Consider the following 19,996-nt stretch of genomic DNA (forward strand, 5'->3'; position numbering starts at 1 on the left):
GTCTTAAATACATTAAGGGGCACCCTATTATAAGGCGCACCTTCAATATTCTGTCCAATTTGGGATTTTGGGTGAGACTCAAAGTTGGAAAAATTTGTCATATTAAAAAGGATGATTTACTCATTAAGGATGAGATCCGGCGCAAGGTACAGCTGCGTGAGCTTGCTAATCTTGAAGGAGCGCCAGCTCAGAGCAAACCCCATCACAGTCATCCAGGAATTCTGTATGACTGTCATTTGGTCCCCCGGGTGAAGAGCATCAAAACCTGCAAACAGTTATTACACATCAGGTGTTGAAACCACCTTAGTATTTCAATATTTCAAAATCAGGGGTCACCAACGCAGTGCCCACGGTCACCCGAGTAGCCCGCGGACTGCTTCTGAAAATAGCTAACCACTGATGAGACATTGTTATGTTATTGGCAATTTTATTTCACATTGGTATGAGAAATCCACGACATGATTAGTGCTGGGTTGTTGTGATTTTTCTAGTAAATAGATTTTCTTTAGTGCTTAACCTGGTAATAACATAGTAACAACATAGTAATAACGTAAGTTGATAGTTTGGAAATGCTTATCAAACTTTGCGCTAATTAGTAACAAAAAGTAGCTTTCAGCTTCAAAAAGGGTTGGCAATTTCTGACCCAGATGCTCTTCCTCACAGACTGTATCTTTGCATCTCTGTGGCTATCTGTCTTCTGCTTAAAACGGCACAGAGTTTTTCAAAAATGGAAGCCTGCATCTTACCAGGGAGCCTTTTGACCCATTTGGCCACTTCGAACAGTTGCCTTTCTCCGAGCATGTTGAGGCTGAGGAGCAAACTGGCTGCAGAGTCAGGCTGGCCAGAAGCGTGACCTGCGTTCACCACCTCCGGCTCAATGGACTTCCGGATGTTCACAAAGACCATCCTGGTTTTGAACGACGTATTTTGGATAACCTTGACTTTATTGGCATGATGTTCCTGGACGTTTTTGGGTTGTCCAATATTTTTCAGTTTGCATCCTGACAAAGAGAGAAAAGGGGACGGGAAAAACAAATGTGGGATCAATCATGAGATGGTGGCAGGTTGGCGTGCATTAAATTCAGAGAATTGGAGACAGTCTAATGGTAAATGGTCTGCATTTATATAGCGCTTTTCGAGTCCATGAAGACCTCCCAAAGCGCTTTACAATGTGCTCTTCACACTTACCTATTCACAGACACACACAAACCAATAGCGGCCATGCAGCCATGCAAGGCGCCGACCAGCTTTTTGGAGGCATTAGGGATTCAGCGTCTTGCCCAAGGACACTTAGTCTACTAATATTGCAATTGAAAACAGTTTTTTTTTTTCAATTTGTCAAACCCCTACCTTGTACAAAAATAATTTAAGCCAATAGTACACAGAGTAATCTTCTAATTTCCCAAGCCTTTGAGTCATACTGAACAGATATTTATATAACAGAATATTTCACAAGGTAGCAAAGACATCCTTGAAGGATACAACTGGCAAGATGATTTCCATTTGCATTATATTAGGGATTCATATCGCGCTAAAAGGCAGAGTGACTTGGAATGGAGAAATAACAAATGGAAAAAGTGCACTAGTGAAATTGAGGAATAAAGAAAAAGGCACAACCGCTGATCCGTGCGCATGCTGCATTCGAAACTTACAATTTCAGACCGAGCTGACTCATGAGTTGCATTCGTCCAAAGAAGGTAATATCATCAACTAGTGGATAACGTTGCTTCCCTGGGCTATGATGGTTTCAGGCCATTGATGCGTTCAGTGTTGAGTTGCACCTACTGAGCTACCAGTCATTAATTTGAAGTCATATAAGAGTTTGATAAATTCAGAATAAGAAATAAGAAGAATACATTGATGGAAAGTTTGCTTTGCTTGTTGAAGAGAACCTTACAGGTCATTAACACAGCCCAGGAAATCAGCGGCAGCTATCTGCCCAGTTTGGAGGACATTGCCGGCTAGAGGTACAGTAAGACCTCGGTTATCGCGGTTACTGGGCAACAAAACCACCCGCAAACAGTGAAAATCTGCAAAGTAGCGACGACCCTTCAAAATGAATAAAGAAAAACAAAAATAAAAAACATTTTCTTTTTTTTTATTATCATTATTTGTTAGACCCGGTTAATGGGGACCAAAACCACCCGCTAAAAAAGAAAATCTGCAAAGTAGCGACGACCCTTAAAAAAAATAAATAAAAAATAAATAAATTATTATCATTATTTTTAGACCCGGTTAATGGGGACCAAAACCACCCGCTAAAAGTGAAAATCTTCAAAGTAGCGACGCCCCGTCAAAAAAAAAAAAAAAAAAAATCTCATATCTCATTATCTGCACTGCTTATCCTTATTAGGGTGACGCCGCGTCCGCCGAACTCGCTCCGTCGCGCGGCCCGGGAGTGACCACCTTTTTTTTTTTTCTTCTAACCATTACAGATCACGAAGCTCTGAATCCGCGAACGTCAAACCGCAAAGTAGCGAGGTCCCACTGTACCACAGTAAGAGCCGACAACTTGATTAGGGGCTTCTCCTATCCTTTTAACAAACCCTAACAGGATCAAAGAGCCATCACTCCCCAAAACAGGCACACAAAACTGTGACAACTTATTGCCTTCAGATAAAAAATACATTCATATTTTATTATTTATTATTATTTTGTGGCCTAAAGCCACTGAACTGTTAATTTGTGCACTTATAACGTAAACCAGTCTACAAGCACTACAAGGTCTACTTTACAAGTATTGTGTTTGCCTTATCCAGCCTAAAATACTTGATGTTGATGCTGTCATTTCTGTATTTCACTGCTCGAAACAGTTATACTATTGCATACGAGTAATTAAGCATTTTAGGAGGAGATCAAGGTTCTGACAGACAAGCTGAAAGAGGGTGTCGCCATATGCAGGCAATACACAAAGAGGTAAGTATTAGTTTCAGGAGCGAGCAGCAGCAAGTCAACTGCAGGAGAGAGAGTGGGAAAGGTGAGATGGCACAACATTCATTTGGACAGGTAACTTAAAATTAGTTTTATCTGGTTATATCAGTATCAGAAATATTTTATTAACACTCCACTTATTGAAACATGAATATTTTGTTTGTTTGTTTGTACATGATTCAATTGTTTGTTTGTTTGTAAATGATTCAAATTGAATCTTTTCTTCCGGCGCCGTCACGAATGGCAGCCACTCCAGCAGCTCCTGTGTTATTTTCGATTGTTCTCGATTGTTCTCAGCTCAGGGATGCTGCTGGAAATGTGAATTTCCCTTCGGGGATGAACAAAGTATCTATCTATCTATCTATCTATCTACATTGTAATTATTGCTTATTTAACCAAATATTCTTCTTTATCTTATAACTTTCTTTAAATTTGTTCAATACATGTTTATCATAGAGTTTCAGGTCTAATCATGCTGCAAACCAAATATGCTATGTTGGAACCAATGACAGTAATGACAATTCTGATTCTAATCAAATCTCCAATCTAAATTATGTTTCCAGTTTTTCCTTAAAATCTTGGGAATCAAACCAAATGTATTCGACTCTTGGTGCTTCTTTTGGACCGAGAAGAATACAAGGAAAAGAGCAGTATGAAAATTTATATTTCAGTTTCCTTCCTTGACGAGTTTCACGAAGCACTGCTGCAGAACGGAAGTCCTTCTTTGTGGACACAAAGTAGACAGTTCATGTTAATAATTCTACCTGTTGAATGATAGTCAGCCTTTTCTTGTTACACTCACTTTCAGCTTATTTGAAGTTCTATTCAAAACTTACTGTGCTCAATAATGAAGTGCCAATTTTAGACATAACTTATGCTTACCTGGAATGAGTTTGAAGTAAGTGAAAATTGCAGATTTTATCATTTGCCAGGCTAAGTATCTTCAATTTTGATCCCAGGACAAAGATCAAATTAAAATACTTAATTAAATGTTACAGCTGGGAATTGTCTTACTCAATTCTTTCATCAAATAGCGTAAACAGGTTCGAGTGAACGAAACTTAAAAGAGTCTCCGTCCTGGAGCTGAGGCAAAACAAAGCAGCAATTTCTCAATAAGAGAATTCAGTAATGGTACATGTATTTTAATGCATCATTTGAGATGTCAAAATTATTATTGTAAATTGCATGACCAGGTGATGTGAATAATGGCAAGCTATAATTGTGACAATGTGACGACGCAAGAGTTTTTTTTTACGATAAACTCAAACGAATACCATCTTGAGCCCTACAAAGAGATGATCTGTCTTTTATGTGCACAACCTTATTAAGCTTTTCTTTTTAATAAAAAAATAATCATTCATCAGATGAAAAGCTCTTAATATCAGGGAAGGATGATCACTGAATGAGGACAGCTTGCAGGATGCGATTCCTGCTCCTGCACTATACAAAATAGCTACTTGGCTCTTTTTATAACAAATGACATTCCAGGTATAATAAGGAATTCATTTCATCAGAAATTAAACCTTTTAAATGATACTAGAGCAGATGCCAAACTCAATACAATTCATCAAATTAACCGACGTAGCTTCTCCTTACAGGGAGTGCAAAATTATTAGGCAAATGAGTATTTTGACCACATCATCCTCTTTATGCATGTTGTCTTACTCCAAGCTGTATAGGCTCAAAAGCCTACTACCAATTAGGCATATCAGGTGATGTGCATCTCTGTAATGAGAAGGGGTGTGGTCTAATGACATCAACACCCTATATCAGGTGTGCATAATTATTAGGCAACTTCCTTTCCTTTGGCAAAATGGGTCAGAAGAGGGACTTGACAGGCTCTGAAAAGTCAAAAATAGTGAGATATCTTGCAGAGGGATGCAGCACTCTTAAAATTGCCAAGCTTCTGAAGCGTGATCATCGAACAATCAAGCGTTACATTCTAAATAGTCAACAGGGTCGCAAGAAGCATGTAGAAAAACCAAGGCGCAAAATAACTGCCCGTGAACTGAGAAAAGTCAAGCGTACAGCTGCCAAGATGCCACTTGCCACCAGTTTTGCCATATTTCAGAGCTGCAACATCACTGGAGTGCCCAAAAGCACAAGGTGTGCAATACTCAGAGACATGGCCAAGGTAAGAAAGGCTGAAAAACGACCACCACTGAACAAGACACACAAGCTGAAACGTCAAGACTGGGCCAAGAAAAATCTCAAGACGGATTTTTCTAAGGTTTTATGGACTGATGAAATGAGAGTGAGTCTTGATGGGCCAGATGGATGGGCCCGTGGCTGGATCGGTAAAGGGCAGAGAGCTCCAGTCAGCCTCAGACGCCAGCAAGGTGGAGGTGGGGTACTGGTATGGGCTGGTATCATCAAAGATGAGCTTGTGGGGCCTTTTCGGGTTGAGGATGGACTCAAGCTCAACTCCCAGTCCTACTGCCAGTTTCTGGAAGACACTTTCTTCAAGCAGTGGTACAGGAAGAAGTCCGCATCCTTCAAGAAAAACATGATTTTCATGCAGGACAACGCTCCATCACACGCATCCAAGTACTCCACAGCGTGGCTGGCAAGAAAGGGTCTAAAAGAAGAAAAACTAATGACATGGCCTCCTTGTTCACCTGATCTGAACCCCATAGAGAACCTGTGGTCCCTCATCAAATGTGAGATTTACAAGGAGGGAAAACAGTACACCTCTCTGAACAGTGTCTGGGAGAATGTGGTTGCTGCTGCACGCAATGTTGATCGTGAACAGATCAAAGCACTGACAGAATCCGTGGATGGCAGGCTTTTGAGTGTCCTTGCAAAGAAAGGTGGCTATATTGGTCACTGATTTGTTTTTGTTTTGTTTTTGAATGTCAGAAATGTATATTTGTGAATGTTGAGCTGTTATATTGGTTTCCCTGATGAAAATAAATAATTGAAATGGGTATACATTTGTTTTTTGTTAAGTTGCCTAATAATTATGCACATTAATAGTCACCTGCACACACAGATATCCTCCTAAAATAGCTAAAACTAAAAAAGCCCCACTCCAACTTCCAAAATATTCAGCTTTGATATTAATGAGACTTTTGGGTTCATTAAGAACATGGTTGTTGTTCAATAATAAAATTAATCCTCAAAAATACAACTTGCCTAATAATTCTGCACTCCCTGTAAAGACTTTCCAGACCTGAAAGAAATTAAAGTGCATCTTACTTAAAAAGGAAACTATGTGTACTACATGTACTATTCCACGATGAACTAGCAGTAGGTACTCCATCCCGCGCTGACCTCCGCCATGGCTGAGCAATGTTAATTTGCTCCAGGATTATGAAACAAACCAACATCTGGATCGTAGCCAAAAAAAGGAAGAAAGAAAGCACTTTATCGTGTTCCTGCCGCAGTTGCACATCAAGTTTTATATAGTTTTGTTCTCACAGAGTTAAAAAAAATGTGCAATAGGGAAAGAATGAGAAGCAGCTAACAGAAACTATTTTCTTTCACCTGCATAATATGAATTAAATATGGATTATCTCCGAAATCTGCAAAAATGTGCATTGATGCCATTGGAAAAATTAATCTCAGATGTATTTCTGTGATATGCTGTAAGCGAATGACACATTCATGATGCGAGTGAAAGTGAAATGAGGCTCTTTTTGCCCCCAACTAGAAACGGTGTGCCTCTTTACCACCAATCACTGCATTAGAAGGCATTTATGCGCCGCGGGTTTGTCACCGACGAGTGGCTAAATTACCGAGCAGCACGTCTGCTGCTGCTTTAATTCGCCGCTCGCATGTCAGCTTTGTGCCACCCGTACAATTTTCACTGTACACAGAATGGGAAAAATGGAAGGGAGTGGAAATTGAACGTAAGACCAAAAATGAGTCCGCTACATGTCAATCCTTAGAGCCTTATATGACAAGCAGATGTGGCTGACAGCAAAGGGGAAGTGAATGAAATAGGTCTCAAGTGCACGGCGGCTCAGTCAGGGGCTTGATTATCACTGACATCCCGTATTGTGATAATGCTGCAAATGAGGAGAGTTGTGGAAGAAGAGCAGCGGAGAAAGCTTCAAATACGGTATTTGGTCCTTTTTTGGCAAAAAGAACTTTTGCAACTTCGCCTTCCCTTTAATGTGCTTATTAGAATTCATTAAAACAGCAAATTTTATGATCGAAAATGGAATAGATAAGGGGTTCATCTGCACCTGGGAAGTTTTACTTCAAGAGCATTATCATTTGACAATATTTCTCTATGGGTTGTTCCCATGTCTCACAAATATACATTTCAGTTTACTGTCTACGTCTACGTGCAGGCAATAATCCAATTGTAAACGGAATATTGGACTTCTGAAGCAATCCGAATGAATCGTTTACATGATGAGACAAACGAATAACTCGGTACATGCCGAATTTGCGAATATTCTAAATAAAATTCCAAAGCGAGTGTGACGACATGACGCAAATCAACCTTGTTTCCCCATTTTACTTTTTACATTAAATAGAGCATTATTTCGTTCATGTCACTCACCAAATTCAGCAAAATACCTTGCTTGTTCTCCGCTGGGCTCCAAAACCAAGGTCTGTTGCTTCATCCCTTGTGCTCATACGTGGCTAGCCAAAAATGTAGACTTATACAATATACAGATGTATACAACTGTGACATTTACTACACTGCTAATAGATGGATACACCTGTGCCATTTTTTGCCATTGGGGCAGAAATTAAATAGAAATGTCCTAGAGAAATCACTAATACTAAGTTAGTGTGTGTATTGTTCACCTCTATACTACAAGTCCCACAGTGCTTTGGGGCATAACAATATCCCGAATAAGGGAAAGTGTGGACATGAATGCGCATACATGGTTGTGTAATTGGAAAATTAAAAGACAAACCCACCCACTGCAATCTGGATACTCACAGTTAGACTAAAACCTTATTTGGATGATTGTGCATGTTTACATGGCTTTACATAATCGGAATACTGGGAATATTCTGTGTCCAATCGAATTATTGCCTGCATAACCAGCTCAGTAGCCTAGATGGTAAGGCGCCCGCTTTGAGACTGGGAGGTCGCTGGTTCGCGCCTCGGCCGAGTCATACCTAAGACTTAAAAAATGGCTGGCGGCGCCCTCTGTTGGCTGCGGCTGCATCGGCTCGCTACAACGGGTCAGGTGTAATCGACATTTCGTTCTGTGTACATTGTTACACAGAATGACAATACAAGGAAATTATTATTATTATATTATTATTGAAACGTACCCAATGATCCTGGTGCTGCATCATAATGAACATCTCGAAAGGGACAACACTAAAGAAAGCATTATCGAAATGTTTAAAATTACTCCCAGAATGGTATCAAATCAAACTTCAGTTTGAATATTTATTGGAAAATAGAACTTGGCATCTATTTTGTTCAATATTAGCAGACTATGATTTAGTTTCCGTGCTTAAAAGAAATATGACTACTTAATGGGTAACAACTGACAATAAATCAGATTTTTACAAGAGTAAAATGATTTATATCACCAAGTAGGCTATGTCTTCCCTGTTATATGATCAAATAAAATGAAATTATATGAACATTTTTATACACAACACACCAAGCTGTGTGTCAAGCACATCCTTGTTTATCATTGCATTGTTTTTCAAGAGCACTAAGGCTCCATTAGTGAAACGTGTTTACAAATGACCCGCTTTTTTCGAAGGGTGCAACACTGGGATTGAAGCTAGAAGGAATTAATCCACTACTTTAAGGATTTTTAATCCATGCACGTGCAGAATTTTTTTTCCCATTCTCATAGTATTTCATCCACCCTACCTCCAAGAGTCATCCCAGCCTCGAAGCACTTCTTCAGCCTACAGGATCGACAGTTTTTCCTTCTCATCTTATCAATGGTACAGTCATTCTTGCTGGCACACAGGTAATTCTGCTTTCCTTTCAATAAAAACAAGTGCCAGTGTCAGGTGTAGGTCAGGAGGAAACTAAGAGCAGTGCCTCAAGTGTCATTTGAGTACAATATATTACAGTCTGTGAGTTTTCCCACCGCGGTACTCATTTCTGACCCAGTTTACCTTCTGCTGCTCTATTGAAGAAAGCCTTGCAACTGCCGCAGGTGAGTACCCCATAATGGCACCCGGATGCCTCGTCAGAACAGATCAGACATGCTCTCTGTGGCGGGTAGAAGAACTCCATTGGCATCATGTGCTCTCTGCGGGGTTCAAACCTGCAAACATGACACGTGTGTATAATTGTTGATCACAACATTGGAAAAGCTGCGCTCTTAGCTACTGCATAGAAAAACGTTTTACAAATATAAGGTAGACTCAAATGTTTTCTGTAGGTGCAGAAATCATGATAAACCTTCCTTTCCTGTAAGAAAACAATTACACAAACAATGACACATTTAGGATGAAACCATCTATCAAAATGTTTTGACCTGCATTGGGTATTAGTTCTTCTTTCACCATCAAAAAATGGTTTTACTCTAATCCCTCTATGATCCCAACGTGCCCTGACTAAGTTCTGAAGACATCTACGACAAGAGTCAAGTCAAGTCAAGTCAAGTCAAGAGCTACCCGCTCGTCCAGGTTTGTTTGCTATCAAGAGGTGACATCATGCTTTCCCAGCAAACCACTTTGGCTCATGAAAAGGGAGCTATAAAATTATTTCTTGGGGTGAAGGGGGCATTTTATATGCCAAAGGACCTGCGGCCCTGCCCAAGATAGTTTTCCTCTGGCCTTTTTGTACAGTGCTTCAGTTAAAACAGAAAACATCTGACTCTTAAGTAAATCTACATCTGGAGTCAATCACATGCTGAGTGACAACAAACTTAGTGAGAACACAGTTATCATCGTCGTGAGTTATACATTACATTTTCTCACCACCTATTTCTCATGATTGATCGTAATTCGTCACCAATAGAATATGATTTATAGTCTCGGTGTACTGAGCTGAAACAAGGACCAAAAATAGCCCAAATGCGTGAGGGATGACAGCAGGCGTCTGTTGTCCACTAAACTCTGTTGACAAGTTTTTGAAAAATGATTGTTCCTCATAATTATGGACTGGAGACTTGCAACTGTTATTTGTAACATTCAGTTAAAACGCAAATGTACTTCCTTTAAAATAGGACCCAAGTTATGCCATTTCATGTGGTACGGGTTTTTAATTTACAACGTTCCTAACGTAGTACATAAAGTTGCCGTAATATGGAAATAGAATAATAAAATTTATTGCTTGATGAAAAAAACACCATGTTGTTTGGAAAACATGTTAATATCGACCGTAGGTTTTTTTCTAAATCCGGCCATAAATATTATTTTACTTCTCCCACTCATCCTTGAGTTTGTCCCAGCTGGTTTTGAGCATGATTACCACTGAAATAAATTGCAACATAATCACAAGACACATATTTGTTAAAAAGAAAACAGCACTAACACAAATTGAAAGTCTTCAAATAACATGATTTTGAATTAATAAGTTTATAGAATCAGGGCAAAACTGCACACAAAAATTGGAGCCGCAATTTTTTTTCCCCAGAGACCCTACAACTGAACACTCTCGGGAGGAGGTACTTTCAAGATTTTGATAGGAAGCCGTAAGATTCAAGAATTTATCAGAAACGTATTCATGTCTGATTGAAAGCTTAAACATAGTTTGGATAAAATTAAATGTGATTTTAATGGTTAAAATGTTCCCAATATCAACAGTTTCATAGTAAAACAAATAATGAAAATAGATATTTGATATTACGGTTTATTTTAAAGACAATATTTGTTATTGTTTTTAAGGTGTGTCATGAAAGCAATTATTTCTTTTATACATTTAGCTCTATGTTTCTGTTAAAAGATTGTTCCTACTTTATATTGCAGATAAGAGTTGCTTAAGACTCGCGATATGAAAATGTTTATGTTTGAACTACTTTCTCCCCTTTTTTTACAAGACATAAGTGTTACTTATAGGATAACTCACAATTAACACGTCCAAGTTATTTCCCCATCATTAATATGAATGTATTTAATTGTCATTGATATCAAGGTGCATTTAAAGAATAATGCATTAAAAAGTAGTGCAATAACATTTAGCAGAAACCCCCAAAATTCCGAAATAAGTCGTACCAAATATATTATCAGTTTTGCATGCTTGTTTAGGGTTGTGATGGCCCTGGGGAAGAATAAATGAAATACAATTACAGATCTAAATTATTTCAGGTTTATATTTATACATTTCCAAATTGGGATCGCTTATTTCAAAGCCAAAGTTATTCTCCATAATAATAAATGTTTTAATGTGAAAAAAATTGTTTCCCCTTTATATTGGACAAAATAATTAGTTAGAATTTAATTTGAGACACCCAAATCAAAGTTATTCTCTTTGCATAAGCAGATATTACTATGAAATACATGTCAACTTCTAAACAAACTGTCATATTTCAAAATGTACAAGTCTGTATTCACCATATAGATTTATTTAAGCAATGGTAACAAAAAAAGTTATTCTCTCACTGCTATTATTTGGACAAATGTCTGAATGTGAAATCATTGCTCTCTTTTTATAAAGAGAAAAATAGTCACTTATGACTGAGACATCAAAGTGATTCTAGAAATGTGATGAAATACATGTAAAATTCCAAACAAGGGGTTATTTTTTAAATTTCCAGGATTGAAGTGATTATTTTTATTCAAGCATGGCAACAAAGTAAAAGTTATTCTTTCAGAATAAGGACAAAAGTCTAAATGTGAAATAGTTGCTCTCTCTTTATATAAAGACAAAAATAGTTACTCCGGACTGAGACATCGAAGTTATTCTAGAAATGTCATGAAAAAAAAATCCAAACAAAGGGTTATTTTTTTTTAATTTCCAAGATTGAGGTAACCCCGCGACCCTAATGAGGATAAGCGGCACGGCTAATGAGATGAGATGAGATGAGATTGAGGTAATTATTTTTTTAAAGCATGGCAACAAAGTAAAACTCGTGTGAAACAATTGGTCCCTCTTTATATCAAAAGAGTTACTTTATAAATCAATCGGTTGTCTTGAAGTCAAAATGCCCTTCCCATTGTGTTGTTAAATACACAGAAAAAATCCCCAAATTATATTTTATTTAACTTTAAATGTTGTCTCAGCAGTATAAAAATATTTAATTTCACACATATTTTCAGGTAAGCTGTAAATAAAGTACAGTACAAAGATGGTGATTGAGGACAACATGAGGATTGAATAAAGGGTTCTTTTTAGTTTAATTTCGAAGATTTATTTTAATTGCAGTCTGTGTTTTATTTTACTCAATTCATGAATTTGTTTAAGGGTTTACTCATACCTGACAACCTGTACGGTTTTGCCGTACAAAGTACGTTTATTATGCATTTTAAGACGTGTACGACGTACGAGAAAATCTGTACGGAAAAACGCAAATTTGTCAATTATGGGTACCATCCGGTATAGACAGACTATTACGAAACAGCAAATCAATCAAGACCAGATCGCAGCGGAAGCCCCTATCTCTGTACCATTTTTTTTGGTTGCAGATGAAGCGAGCGGCTTGCTATAGTGAAAGGAAGTCTGTCTCTTTTTAGAGAACCGGCCTTTCTGGCTTAACTCATTAAAGAAAGCTGGCTCACTTGCTTTGATGCATTATATTACGAATTATGTTGTGTAGAGAAGTTAAGAAAAAGAAAGTATAAAAGGAGAAAATGAAAAAAAAAAAACAGGTTTTTGGTTATCCATTTAATCAGTATGTTGCCAACAATAATTTAATGCAGAAAATGAATTCATAATTTGAATAAGAAAATGTATTATTCTACTTGGGCAGCACGGCGGCGCAGTGGTTAGCGTTTGTGCGGCACAGTTCATGTCATGGGAACTTGTCATGGGTTCAAATCCAACTCCAGACTTCCTGTGCGGAGTTTGTATGTTCTCTGCTTGCATGGGTTTCCTCCGGGCACTCCGGTTTCCTCCCATGTTCCAAAAACATGCATTTCAGGTGAATTGGCCGGTCCAAATTGTCCCTAGGTGTGAATGAGCGAATGAGTTGTCTGTCCCTGTGTGCCCTGCGATTGGCTGGCAACCAGTTCAGGGTGTCCCCTGCCCACTGATGGCTGGGATGGGCTCCAGCCCCCCCGCGACCCTAATGAGGATAAGCGGTGTAGCTGATGAGATGAGATGAGATTATTCTACTTAATATATTTGCATGCATTGTTTCTTTCTACAGTGAACGTCCAAGCTACTTTATTTTTGAACTCTTTTTTATAATAAACCTCATTCATGTCGAGCAACTCAGGATCTCACAACAAAATGTCAATTAACAATATCTCATCTCATCTCATTAGCCGTACCGCTTATCCTCATTAGGGTCGCGGGGGGGCTGCAGCCCATCCCAGCCATCTCTGGGCATTGGGCAGGGGACACCCTGAACTGGTTGCCAGTCAATCGCAGGGCACACAGGGACAGACAACTCATTCGCTCATTCACACCTAGGGACAATTTGAACCGGCCAATTCACCTGAAATGCATGTTTTTGGAACGTGGGAGGAACAGTGGGAGGAAACCGGAGTGCCCGGAGGAAACCCACGCAAGCACGGGGAGAACATACAAACTCCGCACTTTGGAAAATGATATGCACGACCTTATAACGCTCGGGAAAGTCCGGAAGCACGAAGTCATTCGATGCAGGCTTCTGATTGGCTGCCAAGTATGCAAATTGACAAACGCACCGAAATTCCGAAATTTCACTACATGAATAAACACGTTTGAAAAAAATATGGTGTAAGATTATTTTGTATTTTGTAAGGTAAAACACGACAGTTTGTAAGGGCATGGAGCCCCTGGAGCGCGACAGGTATGAAAGTGAGGACAGCACGAAGGTTAAATAAAGGGTTCTTTTTAGTTTAATTTCCGAGATTTATTTTAATTGAAGTTTTGTTTTTGTTAAAGGGTTTAACATTTCGGAGTTTGCTTCTTACCTGGAATCGTAGGAGAGGTCCATCCATTGTGCCACTTCGGTCTTGATAAAGTTGGCGTTAGTGTTGTTGTTGTTGTTGAGCACTGCAACGTCGTCTCTCGCGTTCCCTCTACTGGCCCTGGCCTTCTTCGACTCCTTTAGGGACTTCCCGGGGTGTCGGAGCCTGGGCACCTCGGCGTGGCGAAAACGACGATATGCAGTGTAGCTTGGACCTCTTCGTACCCCTTTCGGGGCTCCCCGGCACCACGTGTAGGTGGATCCAAAAGCCGGGGTGGCGTTGGTGTAGGGCATCGTCAGCATCCCATTGCCGGGGAACCAAGACTGGCTTCGCCCGCTGTTCCTCTCAAACGGCTCGCAGACGAAAGCCGCGTCCGCCCCGCTGACGTGAGGTGTCGCCGCGCTCTGTCGACCCCAGAATCTCTCGCCGCCGCGGTTGTTGTATGAGTTATAGACGCGGCAATTGTACGCGTTGCCCCACGGAGCCTCTACTTCGCTCCGTTGCTCGGACTTCACGCTGACGCCGAAGGCCTCCGGTGGATATTCGCCATCTTGGACGTAACCGGACACCTCCGTTTGTTGGTGCGCCATGACCGGCGTTAAGATGTTCGTCACGTGGTGTAGTATGTTCGAATTCAAGGCGACGGAGCCCCCCGGGTAAAAGTCCAGAGAAGCGGCGGGGACAACCGGCGTCGTCTCGGGAGTTTGAAACATGGCTTCCCGCTCTTCTCGAGTGCACCTGTACTTGGCGGTTTCCTCTTGGTACAAACACCCGGGGCGTTGGAGGTGCTCGCCAGTGTCACCGGCGTCCATCGCGGGCTCCCAGAGAAACGGAGATGGCCATAACGTGCTGCTGCTTTGGAGCATGTCCCGAAGTGTGTGATTAACAACTCCGGAGAACATTTTCCTTTTTTTTTGTTCGGGATGATCCAAGTGACGTCCAAGATCGCGAGCCTCTTCAAAGGATGTGGGTAAGGAGGATCTCCCCCGATGAATTAAAAAAGAAAATTATTAAAATAGCTGTCAACAAACAAAACCGACGAGCGGTTGTGTGGAAAGAAAACGTGTTCGCGAGACAATTTTTGGAAGGGGAGGCACGCAAATGCGATCACGGTAAAGCCACAAAGCAATCTGGATCCAGTGCGCCTTCGCTGCGCGTTTTTGCGTATTCCAAATTGGCAGCAAGTGGGCAGGGCGCTTCTATTACGCACGCTTTGCGTCTTCACGGGCTACTCTTGGGGTTGGGCTGCTTGCGGGAATTCAGGCCGAAGTGAAACTTTGTGTCCATTCAACACGCAAACATTTGATATCCTAGTCAAATGTTGTACGTTCTAAATGATGTATCCTTGACGTGAACACGTGTCGAAAATGTCCCTAGAATAACACGTGTGTTTATGTCCCTAAAATAACACGTGCATTTTGATTGTTCTACACACGATATACTCAGATATCAAAGTCAGAAATCCCCGAGAAAAGAAAAGGATATTTATATTGCCTGAGAGAAATTGGTGTCATTACCATACCTGTCAAGCTCCAGGGATCCATGCCCTTACAAACTGTCATATTTTCCCTTTTAAAATACAAAATAATCTTACACCATATTTTTTTCAAACGTGTTTATTTATGTAGTTCAACATGCTATATTGTACATGTGTTTCATATCATATATATTGTTAATTAACATTTTGTTGTGAGATTCTGAGTTGCTTGACATGAATGAGGTTTATCATTTAAAAAAGTTCTAAAATTAGGTAGCTTGGACATTCACTGTAGAAGGAAAAAGTACATGCAAATATAATTAAGAATAATTTTCTTATTAAAATTAATTCATTTCCTGCATTAAATTATTATTGGTAATATTCTGATTAAAGGGGTAACCACAAATCTGTCTTTTTTCATTTTGTCCTTTTATACTTCCTTTTTTTCTTAACCTCTTTAAAAACATGGCGGCGGCCTGTTCGTCTGCAGCTACATCGGCTCGCTACATTTTTTGACACTTTGGTCATAAAATCCAGTCTTCGATTCAGTTTTGACGGCGAACAAAGTAAATTTAAACAGCAGATTAATTTATTATTTTTTTTGCTGGATATGCGATCATCCAGAAATCAAGCGCTCGGTGCTACGACCACTCGGGAGTGTTTACTTAGCCTCGGACTGCTACGTCAACAAGACCCAGCGGCCTACAAAACAGCGAAGCAGAGTGGCAAGAGAGCGGTGTGACTGGAGGAGGAAGCGAGGTTGTCGGGCCGGGCTAACCGCTAGGCTAAAGACTAAACCCTTCAAAACGCCTCTCCAATCCATTTTCCTCTCCAACGTTCGCTCTCTGGACAATAAACTGGACCATTTACAACTGGAATAACATCGAACCGCGAGATGACGAACTGCTGCGCTATAATTCTGACAAAGACATGGTTAAACTTATCTATCCCGGCTGACGCTCAGGGAAACTGTGCGGGTCAGATGTATCGACATTTCGTTCTGGATACACGTGTACACAAATGACATTTAAGTATCTCTGAATCTGAAATCTGAATGTTATAATTCATAATATAATGCATCAAAGCAAGTGAGCCGTTTGAGATCCGGCTCTCTTTAATGAGTTGAGCCGAAAAAGCCGGTTCTCTAAAAAGAGACGGACTTCCTTTCACTACACGACTACCACGGAATGATGCATGATGGGAAATCCCCAGGCGGCAGAAGCCTGCGCACAGTAGCATCAAACCGCTCACTTCGTTTGCAACGAAAAAAAAAAGTATCGAGATAGAGGTTACCGCAGCGAACTCGTTTGACTTGATTGATTTGCCGTTTCGTGATATTCGATATACCGGATAGTACCCATAATTCACATATTTGCGTTTTTCCGTACAGATTTTCTTGTACGTCGTACACGTCTTAAAATGCATAATGAACGTACTTTGTACGACAAAAACGTACAAGTTGACAGGTATGAATGATACTTAGATATCAAAGACAGAAATCCGCGAGAAAAAAAAGGATGTATATATATTCTTAGTCGACTGAGAGAAATATGTGTCATTACTAGAAATGTGAGCACTGTGAGCCAGTGCGCTAGCAAGGATTCCTGAGGTCTCCAAACAACAAAATATTGCAAAGTGTTTGTATGTATTTTTTTGTATCTACAGTTTGAAATTGCATTTTTCAACTTCAGGAATGAAGAGTCATTTTAATTACTTGAAATTACTTCTTTGAAATTTTGTTTTACTGAATATTCCAAGCACTAATGAGATACAAGACTTCCCATGTGTGCCGATAGGATAGGATTAAGATGTAATAAAAGATTTAAAAGAGTAAAATGATATAAAAAATATGCTAACTACATACATACATTTGCACATCTCAGAACCATTATGCACTTTATGATTTCTGTGTGCACTCGCTATTTATATGTCCAGTCATGTTTATTTGTATAGATAGATAGATTAGATAGATAGATAGATACTTTGTTCATCCCCGAAGGGAAATTCACATTTCCAGCAGCATCCCTGAGCTGAGAACAATCGAGAACAATCGAAAATAACACGGGAGCTGCTGGAGTGGCAGCCCTTAATCACAAAGAGTCTCAAAGGGCTGTGCTGTGTTGATCAAAGACTATTGCATATTACAGACTATTATGACACCCTCCCTCATCTAAAACCAAAAAATACACATATTATCAACATAAAATATAGGTTATTCATATGCTATAGAGTAGAAGTGTGTTTTATGCTTGGATTTAAACATTTTCCACGGAGGTTGCGGATCGAATCTCAGGGGGCATTCCACAGCACCGGGGCCCGGATAGAGAACGCTCTCGAACCTGCGGATCTCTTCTTGGCTTTTGGGATCTACATGTTTGTCATGGCAGTGTTTTTTTATTTTCTAGATACTTAGGGCTGAAAGAAAAGGAATTTCAATTCTCTGTTTATGCTGCAGAATTGACAATAAACTGACTTATCATGACTATTGAGTAGCATTTAATAGCATCAAAATTAGAATTATCTTTATCTCCTTTGACAACAACATAGCGAACATTGTTTATGGCACTAGATATAGCACGGCTATTTCATCAATGTGTACATTTTATCAAACAGCAGGAAGCAAATTTGGGTGAACAATTATTTGAAGAACAAGAAATTATAGATCCGGGTTGTGAGACGGTTAAAATATAAGTCTGGAGGACATTGCAGCCTCGTGATATCGATTATAAGAAACTCTTCTCACCTCTACCACCACCTGTTTGACTTTTTTCCCTCTGTAATAAAAGCGTTAAAAGAGTACCATAATATATATCACTTCTTTTTTTCATGACAATCTAGGAGCATTTAATAGCATTAGAATTAGAATCGCCTTTATTGTCATTGATAAAATCGCAGGAAGCATTGTTTACAACAAAAATACTCATGGCATTCCGGGATAATTATGGAGTAAATAATTTCAAGAGAAAATTAAGATACTAAATAATGTTAGGATAAATAGTTAAATATTTACACGGTAGTGCTTGTAGATGGGCTTAAGTTGTAAATACAAATAATAACGGTGAGTAACATGGCAAAAAACAAACGTCAAGAAGAAAACGAAATCACATTTGCGCATTTATTCCTGTTTCCACATGGGTAACATTCAGAAAACCCTAAACAACATTTACTTATTCTATTCACATTTTTGTTTTTTTTTCTCCCCAATGTATTTTGTTTTTCTCTCTACCGTCATCTTGTTTTTATTTCTCTACACCAAAATGTTCGAAGTGTTGCATGCTATGAGCAAAGTAAAGTGAGGGAGGGCTGATTTTTAGAAAAACTTGACTGTTCTGATGTGAAAGAATAGCGTCCCCCAAGCAATTTTCTGGTTTGCTTAGTGCTGGCTTCACTAACCTGTGGGACCCTAAAGCTTTTTATTTATTTACTTTTTTAATGGGAAATGACTCTTTCAACCTTTGGGGCTGTGAATCCCTTGCCTAATGGATAGCTACAGCTCTACATGTAGCCTGTAATGCTTCATGACAAATGGATAGATAGATAGATGGATAGATGGATGGATGGATGGATGGATGGATAGCAGTATCCTTGTGTTGAAAATAAAATAATAATACAATAAAATAAAATAAATAGAATACAGAAATACCCAATGTAATGTGTTGCTATAGAGTATTTAAATAGTGCTACATAAAATACACACTGTAATAAAAATAGGGTAATATGCAATGTGGGGGTGGGGTTTAATGTGTGGGCTTTTACTCCCCCGGGTGGAGTTAAAGAGTCTCATGGCTGTAGTCATGAACCCTTTTGACCCGATTTACCCAGACCATTACTTCTTTGTAGAATTTCTTTTACACTAATTAGAACATAATCTGTGCTACTGCTTAAGTTGGCATGAGGAACAGCCCCATATCCCACACTTCTCCAAACTTTTCTTCTCCAAGTTTCTTTCCCCAGAAACCTGTTGAAAATGTACTTGTCTGGTTCATACCTCACGGGACTTTAAAAAACGTCTTGTACTGTACTCCTATTTGTGAGAAAATGGATAAACACATAGCTAAAATAATCCTCTTACATCCGGTAACCCGAGTCATGGAGAACAGCTGTGGAAAAACTTCCAGGGAGTACGAGCAGAAATTGCAAAGCCTGCATATTAGTTTGGGATTTATGTTTAGCGCTTTTATTTGCATTTTATGAAACTAAGTTCAATTATGTTGTCAGTGTAGTTTGCAATATGTTTTTTGGATTCATAATAAAAAAGAGTTGCCAATGTAGCCGTTCATTCATTTTCTATACTGTTTATCAGGATCCTGGGTAGCTTGACCTGTGCTGACTACATACTGGATTGCTTGAAAGAGATGCCAATACATGTAGATTCTCATTCACCATTCACCTGTTAGGAACTGAATCCATTCTGCTAACATCAAAGTCAGGTACACCGCTACACAATTGTTATTGTTATTATTATTATCATTATTATTGACAAATCTGAGCATAAATGCGTACTTTTAGTTTTACCAGTGTTTGAAATAACGTCTGCCCAGACGCCCGGGGCGAGCATCTTTTATGTCGGGCGTACAACTTACACAATGTCTCTCTTTAAAAAAAAAAATGTTTTCGTTTTTATTATTAATTTTCTTTGAAACA

General features: G+C 39.3%; 1 protein-coding gene across 2 annotated transcripts in view; it reads right to left on the reverse strand.

The window, feature by feature from the left end:
* Nucleotides 1-15,144, reverse strand: part of LOC148367542 (uncharacterized) — a 28,926-nt gene extending 13,782 nt beyond the window's left edge. For both annotated transcript variants that reach the window (XM_088334525.1, XM_088334524.1), the window contains exons 1-5: nucleotides 13,879-15,144; nucleotides 8,989-9,140; nucleotides 8,735-8,851; nucleotides 747-1,001; nucleotides 121-265 (exon numbers count right to left, since the gene is read on the reverse strand). In XM_088334525.1, coding sequence (XP_088190651.1) covers nucleotides 121-265; nucleotides 747-1,001; nucleotides 8,735-8,851; nucleotides 8,989-9,140; nucleotides 13,879-14,777 — 1,568 coding nt within the window. In that variant the 5' untranslated portion in view covers nucleotides 14,778-15,144. The remainder of the gene's footprint in view (nucleotides 1-120; nucleotides 266-746; nucleotides 1,002-8,734; nucleotides 8,852-8,988; nucleotides 9,141-13,878) is intronic.
* Nucleotides 15,145-19,996: the final 4,852 nt, after the last annotated feature.

This window comes from Urocampus carinirostris, chromosome 4 (assembly GCF_059441175.1).
Source record: "Urocampus carinirostris isolate Australia breed hairy pipefish chromosome 4, RoL_Ucar_1.0, whole genome shotgun sequence".
Classification (NCBI taxonomy): Eukaryota; Metazoa; Chordata; class Actinopteri; order Syngnathiformes; family Syngnathidae; genus Urocampus; species Urocampus carinirostris.